At 44.2% G+C, this 16,361-nt stretch overlaps 1 protein-coding gene across 2 annotated transcripts in view; it reads left to right on the top strand.

Annotated features, from left to right (window-relative positions):
• Positions 1-16,063, top strand: part of GABRA5 (gamma-aminobutyric acid type A receptor subunit alpha5) — a 377,180-nt gene extending 361,117 nt beyond the window's left edge. For both annotated transcript variants that reach the window (XM_073541489.1, XM_073541490.1), the window contains exon 10: positions 15,073-16,063. In XM_073541489.1, the coding sequence (XP_073397590.1) occupies positions 15,073-15,399 (327 nt within the window). In that variant the 3' untranslated portion in view covers positions 15,400-16,063. The remainder of the gene's footprint in view (positions 1-15,072) is intronic.
• The last annotated feature ends 298 nt before the right edge of the window (positions 16,064-16,361 follow it).

Below are 16,361 nucleotides of genomic sequence, written 5' to 3'. Positions count from 1 at the left end.
AACAGAGACAGAGCCTGCAAAGGTGCAGAGTAGAGACAGAGCTGCAAGGCTGCAGAGGCACAGACAGAGAGGACACAAAGAAAGACACAGCAGGGAAGAAAGCCACAGACAAGGAGACAGGGAGACAGTACAAGACAAGGTACAGGGAATAAAGACTCAAGGACAGGATATTCTGCCTCCTGGCAGGCGGAAGAACAAGTAAACACAAGGCTAGGACCAAGACACAGAGACCAGGATATGCAGCCTCCTGGAGGGCAGACAAAGAACACAAAGCAAGGCTAAAAGTACTCCTACAGAGAAGGAGATACACAGAACAGGGCCTGGCTTCCTCAGCAGCAAGATACTGAGTTTAGACTTTGCACAGGCCAGGGTTAGTGGGTGTGGTGACCCTATATAGTAAAGGGCTTCAGGTGATTGGTCAGGGACAGCTTAGACCAGTGCACCCTGACTGCATAAGAAGCAGAAAGTTCAGGTGCCGCCCCCTATACACACAGTCAGGAAACATGGAGAAAGCAGGAAAACAAGAGGCACAGCGCATGGAGCTGGTAGCAGACAGAAATCACCGCATGACCTGGAGCAGTGAGTAAGTTGGTGTGTGGGAATGGAAGGCCATGGAGTGATGCCAGCAGAGTTGTTACACCGCAATGTGACTAACAGTATAAGTATTTTTTGAGTGGGGGTGTTGGAATATGTTTGGTGCAACAACTCCATTCCTGCCTATGAGTGTTTAGTGGCTAGATTTGTATGTGGTTCATAAAGTTAGAACAAAAAAAAGAAACTCCCAGAGGCTCACACAGGTAGAGCATGTGACTGTATTTTCTGTTTGTTTTCCTGTGTCTGTGTATGAGAGAAACAGCCTGGTGTAGATGCTGCATAGATAGAGACACACAAATGTTTTATTCCTGATCTATTAACCCCTTAAGGAGCAAGCCATTTTGTCTGTTAACCAGGCCTTAATTTTGAAATCGGACCACTGTCACTTTATGTGCTTATAACTCTGGAACACTTCAACAGATCGTGTTGACTCTGAGACTGTTTTTTCATGACATATTGTACTTCATGTTAGTAGTAAAATTTCTTCGATATGACTTGCGTTTATTTAAGGAAAAACAGAAATATGGCGAACATTTTTAAAATGTTGCAATTTTCAAATTTTTAATTTTTATGCTCTTAAAACAGAGAAATATGTCACACAAAATAGTTAATAAATAACATTTCCAACATGTCTACTTTACATCAGCACAATTTTGAAAACAATTTTTTTTTCGTTAGGAAGTTATAAGGGTTAAAATTTGACCAGCAATTTCTCATTTTTTCAGCAAAATTTACAAAACCATTTTTTTAGGGACCACATCACATTTGAAGTCTCTTTAAGGTGCCTATATGCCAGAATATACCCAAAAGTGACACCATTCTAAAAACAGCACCCCTCAAGGTACTCAAAACCACATTCATGAAGTTTATTAACCCTTCAGGTGCTTAACAAGAATTGAAGCAATGTGGAAGGAAAGAATGAACATTTAACTTTTTTCACAAAAATTTTACTTTCGACTAGTGTTTAGCGATACCTTCCGATATCAGATCGGATTGGATCGGACCGATACCCCAAAAATATCGGATATCGCTGATTCCGGTACTGGAAACCAATGCAAGTCAATGGGACACAAATATCGGAATGAAAAAAAACCCTTACCTTCCTTGTAGGTTAATTCTACATGAAGGAAAACAACTAAGAATAATGTAGAATGTATTGGGGGAGGTGGAGGAGACATTAAAGGCATAGAGGTTTAGCCCAATCAAATGGAATAGCAGGAATTAATTTTTTTTTAAATTTTTTAAATTCTTTGGGGTGGTCTTCAGGGTCGTCGTCTCCAGGGTCATCGTTTTCGGGGTCGTCGTCTTCTTAGGGGTGGTCTTCAGGGTCGTCGTCTTTACGGTCGTCGTCAGGAAGATCCAGAGTGATTACCAAAAACCATTTCAAAAAGCTTGAACTTGGAAATGTAGAAGGTACAAGAAGGCTGAGGAACTGCTGAGAACCAGCTGATGGTACTGGAACCTGGATGGGTAACCGAAGGTACAAGAGCCAATGGAACTACCAAGGACCAGCGGATGGTACTGGAACCCGGTTACTAAGCAGGAGGTGTTGTGAGTTCATTTTGCCCTTCACCATTGAGGTCTGATGAACTCCCTCTTCTGGTGAAGGAAGGTAGTGAGGCTGATTACAAAGCACCTGAGCAGAATGATGATGACTGGGTGACCGGGATTGCTGACTGGATATAAGGCAGCCGACGCCCTTCTGCCTTGCGGGTGATTACTCTGAGGGATTCTTGGAGACCAGTCTGATTCCTGCTCCTCAAAAGCTAAGTTTTCTGCTCTACCTTTTGCATTTGTGTTTTGGTTTTGTTTTGCCTTGTTTTTCTGGATTTCTGCCTTTCCATGCTGGGTGAGCTGAATTCCTTTTTGCTCTGTCTTCAGATAATACCTGAGTACTGATATAGTCTTTTTGAAGCCTAGCGCCTTCAGGGCTTTTTTCCCTATCAGTCTGTTGGCTCTTGTTTTTGAGAGGGTTTTGGCGGAATGCAGACAGCAGCTTTTCTATTCTGTCCTATTTAGTTAGCTTGGGCACCATCATTTGCTCAGCCTATCTTTCTATCTTTGTGAGTGTTTTTTCATCTTGCTTCACTGTCATATGTTGGGGGCTGCCTATTCCTTTGGGGTCTGCTCTGGGGCAGTTTAGATTTCCCTTTCTGTCTTTAGGCTATGTAGTTCTCCGGCTGTGATCGAGGGGTCTAGGGCACCGTAGGAACCCCCCACGGCTACTGCTAGTTGTTGTTGTTAGGTTCAGGGGTCTGCAATCCGATAGCTGCCAACTTCTCTGGTTTTCTGGACTTAGCTAGTATTTCTGTTTTTGCCTCCTACGGTGTCTCATTCATAACAAGGAGGTACCTGTGCCAGAAAGCACTACCAAGGACCAGCAGACGTTGGTGGATCTCAGATACCGAGAAGGAGGCACCTAAGCCAAAGGCTCTGCCTGGAACCCAGGGGGACATATTCAAGATTGACTTCCAAAGAACCAGCTAATGGTACTGGAACTCAGATAGGCAGCAGAATGTACACATGAAAAAAAAATTTGCAAGGCCGTGAGCTGGCCGTTGTTACCGAAACCCACAGTCCAACAGGGGGAGCTTGTCCTATTGGCACTACGGAACCAGCCTTCATTGCCAGATCCCGCAGCCCACATAGGAAGCACGTAAACAGCAGGCACCATAGAGTCGGCTAACCCGACCGCAACACAACAGGACAACGTATTGGAGGCACAGTGACATTGACACTACCTGGAAACAGCTGGCGTGCTGGAACCAGGCTGGGCAGGAGGGAGTACCCGTGCCAAAGACACTTCTGAGCAGCAACTGGCGGTGTTGGAGCCCAGGGATTACAGTAGAAACATAATGTAGCCAGAGGCCTAATTGGAGCAAGTTTAATATCTGTAGTAGTGTGAATGTGGACAGAGCAGGCGAAATTGCCGGACACACAGCAGGGGATCAGCTGACGTTACTGAACCCCAATAACACAGGAGCAAGTGTTGACTGTGCAGACGGCACTTCTGAGCAGCAACTGGCGGTGTTGGAGCCCTGGGATTACAGTTCAGGTGGTAGAAACATGAACACAACAGGAGACTTAGATACTGTTGCCAACCAATTATTTAATCTGGAAGAGGACTGGCAAATTCCTGCGAGATCCAGGCCTTGTTCATTTTCAGAAACGTAAGCCGGTCAACATTATCGGAGGATAGTCGCATGCGACGGTCTGTGTCATGAACTCATTTTCTGCTCCACCAGTTGAGAGTTCCCCTTCCGTTCTCCCTCTGGTGGTGACAGGAGGTAGTGCAGTTGGTTTAAGTGGTAGTGATCTGCCACCTGATGAGGAAGATAACGATTGGATCTCTGGAGTATCAGACTGGATATAAGACAGCGGACGCCCTATCCGGGTGCTGGTGATTCAGTCTGCTTCTCTGGTCCTGGACTTCAGCTCTCTTCCAGTCTTCTCAAGTTAAGTTTGTTTTTTGCTAATGTTCACACTTGCGCTTGTTGGTAAATTCAGTTTGTTGTGTAATCAGCCTGTCCCTGCTGGGGCTATGCTGAAATTCCACTCCTATTAATCAGTATTTGCCAATCTGCTTTTTGTCCCTTATTAGATTGGCCTCTTTTTTGCTCTGTCTCAGAATATTTCAGAGTGCTGATATAGGTTTAGAAGTCTAGTGACTTCGGGGTTAATTTTGCTATCAGAAGTGTTGGACAATATTTTTGTAGGTTGTTTTTGGCAGATTGCAGACAGTGTCTTTCCTTTTCTGTCTTTTTTAGTTAGCCGGGCCCCATCGTTTGCTCAGCCTATTTTCCTGCCTTTGTTTGTATTTTCATCTTGTTTCACCGTCAATACATGTGGGGGGCTGTCTTTCCTTTGGGGTCTGCTCTGGGGCAGTTAGTTTTCCTCTTTTCCTGCTTTAGGCTTATGTAGTTCCCTGGTTGTGACGAGGCGTCTAGGACCAACGTAGGAATGCTCCACGACTGCTGCTAGTTGTGCGGTTAAGATCAGGGATCTGCAATCTGCATAGTTACCAACTTCTCTGGTTTTCTGAGACTTGGCTTGTTGTTTTGTTTTTCCTCCTCGGTTTCCCATTCATAACAGGTCTGTTAGTACACCACCTGTGGCACTAAAGACGCGTTCCAATAATACACTAGCAGCAGGCAAGCCAACACCTCCAATGCATACTGGCTAAGCTCTGGCCATGTATCTAGCTTAGAGACCCAAAATTTGAAGGGGGAAGAGTCGTGTGGGAGAACACTGAGAGGGCAAGACATGTAGTCTGTCACCATCTGACGGAAACATTACCTCCTGCTGACTGGAGCCGTCTGTGATGGTGTAGAGATTTGTGGCGGGGACACAAAACTGCCACATTTGGGCCATACTGGTCTTGCCTTGTGCTGAGGCGCTGCTTCTGCTCCCTCTTTGTGCAGAGCTTCCTCCACTGCCTCGATGCACTGAGCTGCTTTGTAAAGCACTAGCAGCACTGCTTTCGAGTGGAATGGAGAACATGATGGAATGCATCAGTGTGTCTTGGTACTCCCGCATTTTACGCTCCCGGTTCAATGGTGTTATGAGGCTTTGTAAGGTGTCCCGGCAGCGAGGATCTAGGAGGGTGTACACCCAATAATCAGCCGTGTTGAGAATGTGGGCGATGCGGCTGTCATTTCTCAGGCACTGCAGCATGAAATCAACCATGTGCCGCAGACTGCCAACTGGCCAAGAAACGCTGTCCCCTGCTTGAGGCGTCATGTCTGCCTGCTCTTTATCACCCCACCCTCGCTCTACATACTGACTACTAGAGCATTGTGTACCTCCCTCCTCTGGACAGATGTCTTCCTTCTCCATTGACTCCTCCTCATCCTCCTCGCAAAGTGTCCCCTGCCTAGGCCTTTGTGAGGAACAACGTTGCGCAGATTGTCCAGAAGCAGATGGCATTTGTGACTCCTCATCCTCCACCTCTTCCACAACCTCCTCCCTTAGTGCTTACAGTGTTTTTTCAAGCAGGAAGATAAGAGGGATAGTCATGCTGACTAGTGCATCATCTGCACTCGCCATCTGCGTGGAATCATCAAAGGCACGCAAAACGTGGCAGATGTCCTTCATAGAAGCCCACTCAGTGGTGGTGAGGAGTGAACGGCGCACAGTGCGACTTGTTTGCGCCTGATGCAGCTGGTACTCCATTACTGCTGCCTGCTGCTCACACAACCTCTCCAACATATGTAACGTTGAATTCCAGCTGGTGGGTAGGTCACATATGACGCAATGTTCCGGAAGGCGGAATCAGCGCTGAAGAGCTGCAATGCGCGATCTTGCCATGCTGGAACACCGCAAGTGAGCGCACTCTATGCGGACTTTGTGCAGCAGTGCATCAAGATCTGGATAGTCCCTCGGAAAGCTCTGCATGACCAAGTTGAGCACATGTGCCAGACATGGGATGTGAGTGAGGTTGCCTAGGCCCAGAGCTGCCACCAGATTTCGGCCATTGTCACACACTACCAAGCCTGGCTGGAGATTCGCTGGCACAAACAACATGTCGCTCTCCTGCTTGATGGCATTCCAGAGCTCCTGCGCTGTGTGGCTTCGATTCCCCAAAGAAATTAATTTCAATACGGCCTGTTGACATTTGGCCACGGCTGTGCTCATATCGGTCGTAACAGGTAAGCGTTCATGGGTCCATGTGGAGGTAGACTGTGACGGCTCCTGCAACGCTGATTCAGAGGAACTGGAGTATGAGGAGGAGTCAATGTGTACAGACTGGATTCCTGCAATCCTTGGAGTTGGCAGAACACGTACAGTGCCACTCTCAAGATCTGTACCCGGCTCCACAACATTTACCCAATGGGCAGTGAGGGAAAGATATCGTCCCTGTCCACCATGGTTACTAGTCCACGCATCGGTGGTCAGGTGGACCTTGCTACTGACGGCGTTTAGTAGCGCATGTTTAATTTTTCCCTCCACATGCTTTTGCAGGACAGGGACGGCTTGCCTGCTGAAATAAAAGCGGCTGGGCACGTTGTATTGTGGGACTGCCAATGCCATGAAGTTATGGAAGGTGTCAGTCTCCACCAGCCTGAATGAGAGCATTTCAATGGACAGTAGTTTTGCAATGTCAGCATTCAGAGCCTGTGCTTGGGGGTGGTTTGCCGAGTATGGGCGCCTTTTCTCCCATGCCTGTGCTACCGATGGCTGTAGACTGGCCTGGGAGTGTGAGGATGACAGGGATCATGGTGCTGTGGGTGGAATGACACTGTGTCTCTGTACAACAGTGCCAGAGGTTCTTCCATGGTGATCCTGTGAGGAAGCCGAACTAGCTGTGTGTGAGCTCAAGAGGTGGTAGGTGGCGCTGTAGGTTGGTCTAGGTCTTCAGTGTGTCTTTGTAACTCCACCACGTGCTTGGTCCGCACATGTTTCCACATATTTGTGGTATTGAGGTTGCTGACAGTTTTCCCTCTTTTCACGTTCTGATTACACAGCTTGCATTTGACAAAGCAAATGTCATCTGCAACTGTGTCAAAAAAGGACCAGGCACTGCAAGTCTTGGGAGTGCCTGTTTTGGGTTTTGGAAGAGGCATGCTCCTAATGGGTGCCGAAGTGGAGGCTACAAGCAACCGAGTCTGCCCCCTCCCTCCTTTTTTGGCCATTTGGGGAATCTCTTCCTCAGAGCTGCTCCCGCCACCTTCCTGTACCTCATGCCGTGATGGGTCAAGGACCTCATCATCTACACTACCCTCTTCAAACGACTGCTTCTCCTGGGTTGTCTTGACAGCACAGTGCGCACCAGAAAGTGGCACCTGAGTCTCATCATCAGATGCGTACTGAGGCATGCTGACCATAGGCACTAGCCCACCCGCCTCTTCAGATTCAGAGAGACAAAGCTATTGCGCATCACTGCATACTACCTCTTCTTCAAATTCTCGAATGCTACTTGGCTGGCCCCCTCTTTCCAAGCCAACAGATTCAGAGAACAGAAATAGAGATGGCTCCTGTCAGGGCTCTCTGCCTGGGCAATTTGGCAGGTGGTGAAGAGACAGATGGGTGCTCTTCAGTGCTCTAGACCTGAGAGGATCTGGAATTAATTGAAGTCGATGCGTTAGCTGCCATCCATCCAACAACGGCTTCAATTTGTTTGTCCCGCAGCAGTGGGGTACAGCGAGCTCCTACAAAGCTGCGCATAAAGGACTGTTCCCTGGTAAAACTGGGGGATGCTGAGTCACTGGTGCCCACAGCAGGCACAGAATCCCCACGTCCTCTCCCTGCAGAAACTCCACACCCATGACCATGTGCCTTGCTCCCTGCCTTCTTAATCTTGGTAGACTGATAAAGATAGGCAGAAAAGTACTAAAGGTACTGTCACACTTAGCGATGCACCAGCGATCCCGACCAGTGATATGACGCGGTGAGGATCGCTGGTGCATCGCTAAGTGGTCGCTAGTGAGCTGCCACACAGGCAGATCTCACCAGCGATATGCAGGAAGCCCAGCAGGAAGCTGACGACGAGAAATGGTCCAGGACGTTCTCACGCGATCAGCGATAACCAGTGGGGGAGCGGTCGGAGGTAAGTATCAGACATAGCGATATCGCTAGCAATATCGCTATAACGTCACAAAATCAGTGACGTTATAGCGATATTGCTAGCGATATCGCTTAGTGTGACAGGCCCTTAAGGGCTTAGTGTGCTTATTCCTGAACAGCTGCTAACAGGTATAAGAAACACTAATTTTATAAAGTGTGGACTAGACTTTAATATGAGCTAATGTGGCCTACACAACTGTAAAGGGGAGTGTTTGGTGAACTTTATTAACTTTTTTTCTCACAAAAAGACACTGGATGTGCCCAAAGATGTAAAACCGATAGTATCACAAACTTTTTGTAGCTATTACAATGCAGGAAGGTAACCTACAATGCAATAGATGAGGCTCCAAAAAATAGGCTAATACTAATCTGGCTGGGGCTGCAGGGCACAAGCCTGCAGAAAGGTTCCTCTATCTACTCCTATATAGTGTTTGCAAATATTATAGCTGGATACGGATGGAACCACACTAATAGGAGAAATCTGGAAAAAGTAGCAGCACTAATGCAAAAAAGGACAATGTAAGAGGCAGTGACGCACGCTGAGCGGACTACAACCGGAGGTGGCTGCAGAACACACTATAGCATGAGCTGCACTCACACAGAGACCTCACAGACAGCCGTGAACAGCGCTGCAAGGCAAAAGAAAGCTTCTCACACAGCGGTTGCTAAAGTAGCCTGGGTAAAGCACGATAAAGCAAATCGCTAGCTCAAACTGTCCCTCACAGTCAGAACAGCAGCGTCCTGTCCCTAAGTAAATTCACAGCAGAGTGAACCCAAAATAGCGGCGGCTTTTATAGTGCATCTTGACATCATTTCAGCAGCCAATCACAGCCATGCCATTAGTTAACATGCCTAACATGCATAACAGGATGTGCCCACACTTCTTAGGATTCCTAATTGGCTGAATAAAATCAAACTGGCTCATTGCATTATGGGAACTTCCGATTCCGGTATTCGATATTCTAAAACTATCGGAACTCAGTATCGGAACTCGGATACAGCGAATATCGGCCGATACCCGATATTGCAGTATCGGAATGCTCAACACTACTTTGGACACAATTTTTTTTATTTTCTCAAGGGTATCAAGAGAAAATGAACCACAATATTTGTTCTGCAATTTCTTCTGAATACGTTGATACCCCATATGTGGTAGAAAACTACTATTTGGGTGCATGGTGGGACTTGGAAGGAAATGAGCTCCATTCGACTTTTGCAAAGTAAATTTGGCTGAAATTAGTAGTGGACGCCATGTTGCATTTGAAGAGCCCCTGATGTGCCTAAACAGTGGAAACCTCCCACAAGTGACCCCATTTTGAAAACTAGACACCTCAAGGAATTTATCTAGATATGTGATGAGCACCTTGAACCTCCAGGTGCTTCACAGAAGTTTATGATGTTGAAATGAAAAAATAATCATATTTTTACCACAAAACATGTGTTTTACTCCCAAATTTTGCATTCCTAGAAGGATAAAAAAGAGAAAATGCACCATACAATTTGTTGTGCAATTTCTCCTGAATAAGTCGATACCCCATATGTGGTAGAAAATTACTGTTTGGGTGCATGGTGTGGCTTGAAAGGGAAGGAGCACCATTCAACTTTTGCAAAGAAATACCATAAAAAGTCAATTGGCAGAAGGTGGCAAGGGTGGCAAGGGTAAAAACAAAAAAAATCCAGTTATTCTAGGGATGTATGGTAGTGACAGAAACATTCCCTAATGCAGAGGCCAGGCTTATCAGGGCATGTGTCAAACTGGTTAATGGTTTCTCTTCTAACTCCATCTTTATAGCACACCCTGCATCTCTTTTGGGGTCGGCCTTTTTTGGCTGTCGGTGGAACTTGTGAGGGAAAATGCTGAACGGGTATTATTCTGCTGGCCTTGCTAGATAATTCTCCTTCCACCCTCCCTTGGTCTCCAAATATCAAATTTTTTATTACTTTTTCCAGGAACTCAAAGTAGGTTCCTTGGTTCCCAGTTTTTTGTTACAGTACAAATGAATTGTATAGGGCCACTTGGATTAGGTGTATAGCAAGTTTTTATACTATACGTGAGACATGTGAACAGCGCTGTAGGGCTGCAGCATCTGGTCAGCAAGGTCCACGCCACCCATAAACTTATTGTGGTCCTGTATAGAGCAGGCTTCTGGGCAGACGAACTTGTGCCTTGCACAGGGACTTGGCTGATTCTGTCATCATGGAATGATGACAACATGAGGACATCTTTTTTGTCTCGAAATTTGACAAGCAGCATGTCCTCATTACAGAGCGACTTAATTTCGCCTGTCTTTAATTTGTGGGTGGCAAAAGTCTTGGGTAAATCTCTTTGGCTCTGGCGTATGGTTCCACAGGACACGTTTTTTTTGGCAGACAGGCACCTGAACAGGGGTACTCTTGTATAATAATTATCTATGTACAAGATGTACCATTTATCGAAAAGGGGATGGACCAGGTCCCACACAATTTTCCCAGTTATATTTAGGGAGGGGGGCATTCGGGAAGAACAATCTGGGAGTCTTTCCCTTCATACACACGGAATTTGTGTGTGTGGCCAGAGTCGCTTTCACACAACTTATATATTTTCAGTCAAAATTGGGACCTTTTATTTGGCAAGTACTGCTTGAAATGCAGCCTGCCCTTGAAAAGGACCAGGGACTCGTCCACACTGATATTTTTTTGGGGGGTATATGTCTGGGAAAATTTATTGTTAAAATAATTAATTAGGGGCCTGACTTTGTAAAGTCGGTCATAGCTGGGGTCATTGGGAGGGGGGAAATTTGCGTTTTCTGCAAAATGTAGAAATTGCAGAATGCTCTCAAATCGTCACTGGGCCATTACCTCTCTGAACATTGTATATAAAAACTATAGGAAAAAAAGGCGCAATAGGGTCTTATCCGAGTAGTTATTTGAAAGAAATAAAGGAATACACTCACCTTTTCCAGGAGGGATTCAAACACATAAATTCAGTTCTCAGCTTGCTGCACTTCCAAAGGTTCACTCCGTGACCGCCATAACATTAAACTTAATGGAACAGTAATTCATGGACTTAAGTGCGCTGCTGAACAGATACTGAATCCAGATTAAGTAAAAGGATTAACCATTTTTTTCCCAACGCGTTTCGAAGTAGATAATACTTCTTCCTCAGGGGATGGAAGAAGTATTGCACATCCCCTGAGGAAGTATCTACTTCGAAACGCGTTGGGAAATAAATGGTTAATCCTTTTACTTAATCTTGATTCGGTATTTGTTCAGCAGCGCACTTAAGTCCATGAATTACTGTTCCATTAAGTTTAATGTTATGGCTCTCTGAACATTGGGTGTCGTACAGGATATCAGTTGACCAATATGATCTGAGAGTGGGTTTCTTTATCAGACCCATATTGTGAAAAAGGCCAATAATTTTTGAAATATCTGCCAAATCAACAGGGTTCCAGTTACTGCCTTTGGAGTAGAAGGATGTGGGGTGGCTGACAATGAATTGAGCAGCATACAAATTGCTCTGCTCAATCATTAAATTTAATAATTCTTCAGAGAAGAAAACTTAAAAAAAATCTACCTCCCTAAATCCAGCAGTGTCCTCATGGACGCCCGTGGCAGAAATAAATTCTGGCACGCACGGAGTGTAGGATTCCGTGGGCACCCAATCATTTGCAGCGGCAGTAGCGCTAGCATGTTCTCCCCCAGTGCGCTGTTGTTGATTTTCGTCATTACTAGAACTGGCGGATGAGGACGACATCTGCAAAAACTGCTCGTCCGTTTCACTGGCGCTGTCTGTATCTGAACAGATCATGGCGTAAGCCTCATCTGCCGAATACATACGTGCAGCCATTTCAATCTCCGTCTCTCTCTATCTCTCTCTTTCTATATATATATATATATATATACAGTATATGACAGAGGAGATGGGAGGATGGACAGACTGATGGATAGACAGACTGGGGTGACGCTGGGAGTGGGATAAAAATTGATTCTGGATTTCACACAGGTCTCTCATGTTCTAACAGCAGCACAGCTCCGATCTCTAACAATGTCACAGACAGAGTGACAAGATGTAGCTGTACTGCTGTTTCCCACATTTGATACACTGCTGTGATTGGATAGTTACAGTTACTATCCAATCACAGCATTCAGAGATGCTGTCATTGGTCCCTGCATCTTTTCACTGTCCTCCAAATGATGTGATCATTCGTGATCATGGCATCAGCAGGGTTAATCAGTCGGGGCGGAGCTCAGTACTCCCTGGCTGTTCCAGCTCTCTGGGTGCGGGGACTGACTGCAAGGGTCCCTGCACCCCTTTCCGTGCCTGTCAGCTGTCATAGACAGCTATCGGCACTGAACTATTACTGCATGAAGTGACAGTTCATAGGCATGATGTGCACAGTCTGTCCTGGTGCGGGAAGTTACCTCCTGCCATGACGGACTGTGCACGTCAATAGACATTAAGGGGTTAAGCTTATCATATATTGTTCCTGATTGTTCCTGAATAAAGAAGCTCTGTTGTCACACGCTTGGAGAGTATACTGAATAATCCACTGCCAACACCCAGGCAAAAGTTTTTTTTTTAAGAAAAAACAAATTGAACTTTACACACCCTCCCCATCCAGTTCTGAGTTTCCGACATTGCTCCCGGTGTCTGTTATTGTCCGCAGCCTTTGTGACATGTTGTCAGCACTGCCGCCAGTTAGTGAGCTTGATGACTCATGCCATCTACTCAGGCATAGCTGCTTAACTCATGTGACGTTTACCGCAATGACAATAACAAACATCAGGAGCGATGGCGGAGACTCAAAACTGGAACCGGGAATGTGAGTAAAGAGCAGTTTGTATTTTTAAAATTAAATTCAGCTGGGATACAGAGATTTTCTGGAAAATCCCTTTAAAGTTCATAGTGAAACTCTTTGCAGAGTTGGTCATCATTCACACATCAGTTTTTTGACATACAAGAAAAATGGACCACGTTTCATTAGTAATTTCATCAGAGTTTCATCTGATTTTCATCAGTGTCATCAGATATTCCTTAGAGTTTGGCCAGAGTATCATCAGTTTTTTTCACTGATCAGTCAGTGAAATATTGGTAGTTCATAGACTGCATCTGATTGCATCTGACCAATAGACTTGCATTGCCAATTTTTATCTGACACTCAGATCAATATTGGACAAGTCTCCATGATTCTGCAAGGTTCACTAGGTCCGAGAAAAAAATCTGACATGTAAATAGCCCCATAAGCTGTCATAGGTTTGAGTGCCATAGGTGAAAGAAATAGATGGCATCCATACTTGAAAAACTGATGTCCGTATTTTTCTTTGGACCTAGTGGTCTGTAAAAAATATCAGAGACATGTCCAATTTTCATCCGAGTGAGGGATCAAAACCGGTAATGCAAGCCAAAACGTCCGTGTAAAAAATCAGACTGCACACACATAACATCCAAATTCAGTCCGATTTTTATGGACTTTCAGGATGGACAAAGTAGATTTTTTTTTTCATTTCCTCACGTACGAGAAAATCGGAGGACACTCAGACCACACACTGATCAAACTCTGTATCAGTATCAGCCCAAATTCCATGTACGAGAAAAAATTGGACATCTGAATGAGGCCTTACATTCTCTACCGTGGATGACAGTACAACATCCTCTGTAATGTCTGACCTGCTCACAATAAACCTCACCATTACCTGTCACTTACAGAGCAGCCTGTTCTAATCGTGCACTGAATAAGGTAAACGTTCTTTGTCGGGAAGCGATTCATTAAAGCTAGACTTTATGACTCTCAGCATTGTGAGGAATCATGCTCAATGTGTGTTTGAGCTTAGAGGTATGTCCGAAATGGGCATATTATTATGCAGTGGCAAATATAGAAAGTAAGTTATGATGAAAAAGGTAATTAAACATGAAAGTCTTCTAATGGGACTGAATGGAGAAGCTTAATTGAGAAAAGAGAGTATAGGGCAGATAATAGAACTGTCTGTACAGCTACGTCAATGAAACGATCAAAAACTAATAGCTCTCTGACTGGTGACACAAAAACAAAAAAAAATCCGCGGCTCTTAAAAAATGATTCTCATATTGGACATTTATGACGTCTGCTTTGCTTGTCTGATAGTTACACGTCCCTGTCTTACTTTCATGAATAGAGTGGCAGTTGAGCAGCTCACTCCATTAACTTCTATGAGGGTTTATAAAATAGCCAAGCAACTGTGGTACCCACCACTATTGGACATTTATGGCATATTCTGTGGATATAAAAGTGATGACCTCAGCATTCCATGGAGCAAATCTACTATATCTGTTTATTAACACCACAGGATGTGCCATGTTTCAACTCTAAAAGGGTCTTTGTTAAACATATCTAAAGGGAACCTGTCATGTCAAAAAAATGCTATTAACCTGCAAGGATAATTTGCAGGTTAATAATGCTCTGAAGCCGGGTGGCTGGAAAAATGGAAGCTCATGTGCCAGAAGGAAATGAGCATCATTCCTCTAGGCATCTTTGGACTTTCAGTCATACAGGTGCAGCTTGCGCAGCATCAGTCTCCACTCAATACATAATGAGTGGCGGCATGTAGCCAAGCTCCCGACATTGACTGACAGCCGGATCAACAGTGCATCAGTACAAAGCTGACTCTCAGTAAGTGCTGGGGCCATGGTTACAGCCACTTCTCACTGTATACTGAGTGGTCACTGAAGCCGTGCCAACCGCACCCTTATGACTGACAGCCAGAGGCTGCCTGGAGGAAATACATTTGCAAGCTTATTTTGTGTTAAAGATGAACTTTTTCAGCATTTTGCGACCATAAACCTTATAGATTCTCTTCAATATTCATTCAAAAAAGCAAATACAAAAGTCATTATGTTGTGAGCTTCAAGTTGTATTAATCCTTCATTCATTCTCTACATTTTCCTATGTCAAACAGAAAAAAGAGCAAGAATCCCTTGGAAGAAAGCCCATCAACACCTATGGAGGGGGAAGAATAACCTACACACCCAATATTTCCAAAGACCTTACCTCATCTGTCATCTCAAATCCAGCTTCTTTGCATATGAAAGTTGAGGATAAGTGCCCAGAAAACAAAAAGACTTACAATAGTGTCAGTAAGATTGACAAAATGTCTCGAATAGTTTTTCCCGTCATGTTTGGAACTTTCAATCTTGTGTACTGGGCGACATATTTGAACAGGGAACCTGTCGTTAAGGGGGCGGCTTCGTCTAAATCATCCCAAGTATTGCCAATACACATCTGAGCCATATCTTTGCACCTGACTATACCAATGAAAGAAATACACTGTATCCAGGACATTTTTTGTGGAATACTTTAAAGTTTTTTTTGTTTGCTTGTTTGGCATGAATAGTTACTGGCTCATGTTCATCTGAATGTCTTACCTCATTTTTTTAAATTTTTTTCAAAGAAAGAAAAAACTATAGCACCAAAAACCTGTCCTCTTTACGTTGCTAAAATTGAAATCATGTACCGTAATAATATTTAATGTAAATATTGTATCTAATTTCTAGGCAACAATCTTAAAAGGATTATCTGAGCTTGGGTACATTTTACTTAGTATGGGAAATAGGATAAAATAATATAAGATTTAGACCAGCTGTAGATCTGGAAAGGCAGGCAGAATTAGCAATTGAGTACTTGATCTTTTATTATTATGTCCTAGGTCTTCCCCTTGTTGACCAATAATGGAAAACCCCTTTAAGATGCCATAAACTCCTTTATAATGTGACTCTGGTTAAAAATGAGTAAACTTAAAGAAACAATATAATAAGGAATTTCTATGAACTTTTAGGTCTTAAGCCATATTTAGTATTCTTAATGGTTATTCAAAAAGAGTATATATCTAGTTTTATTAGGACAAACATTGGTCTGTCTTGCTACACTGAAATAAATGTTTCTCATAAAGACCAGTGTGTCCATAAATTTGTATAGTATATTTTTTCTGTCAGACATGTTATATTCCTAAATGTTAACTCCATTTGGCATTGTTTTGAATATGTGTGCCAAATTTCTCCACTGATTTTAGTTATAGGAGAGTTTAACCGTAGATTTTCAGTAATTAGTGTATGGCATTTGAACATGACATGGAAAAGCTCTGTTGATGTGTGTGTGTGTGTGTGTGTGTGTATGTGTGTGTGTGTGTGTTTGTGTGTGTCAGCACACTTCAACTGTGAGAGACAGAATATTAAAAAAAATCCTGAAAAT

Source organism: Dendrobates tinctorius, unplaced genomic scaffold (assembly GCF_039654945.1).
Source record: "Dendrobates tinctorius isolate UK_male_01 unplaced genomic scaffold, ASM3965494v1 ptg000121l, whole genome shotgun sequence".
Lineage (NCBI taxonomy): Eukaryota > Metazoa > Chordata > Amphibia > Anura > Dendrobatidae > Dendrobates > Dendrobates tinctorius.
Note: the sequence above shows the minus strand (reverse complement) of the source record. Positions and strands in the feature narration are given on the sequence as shown.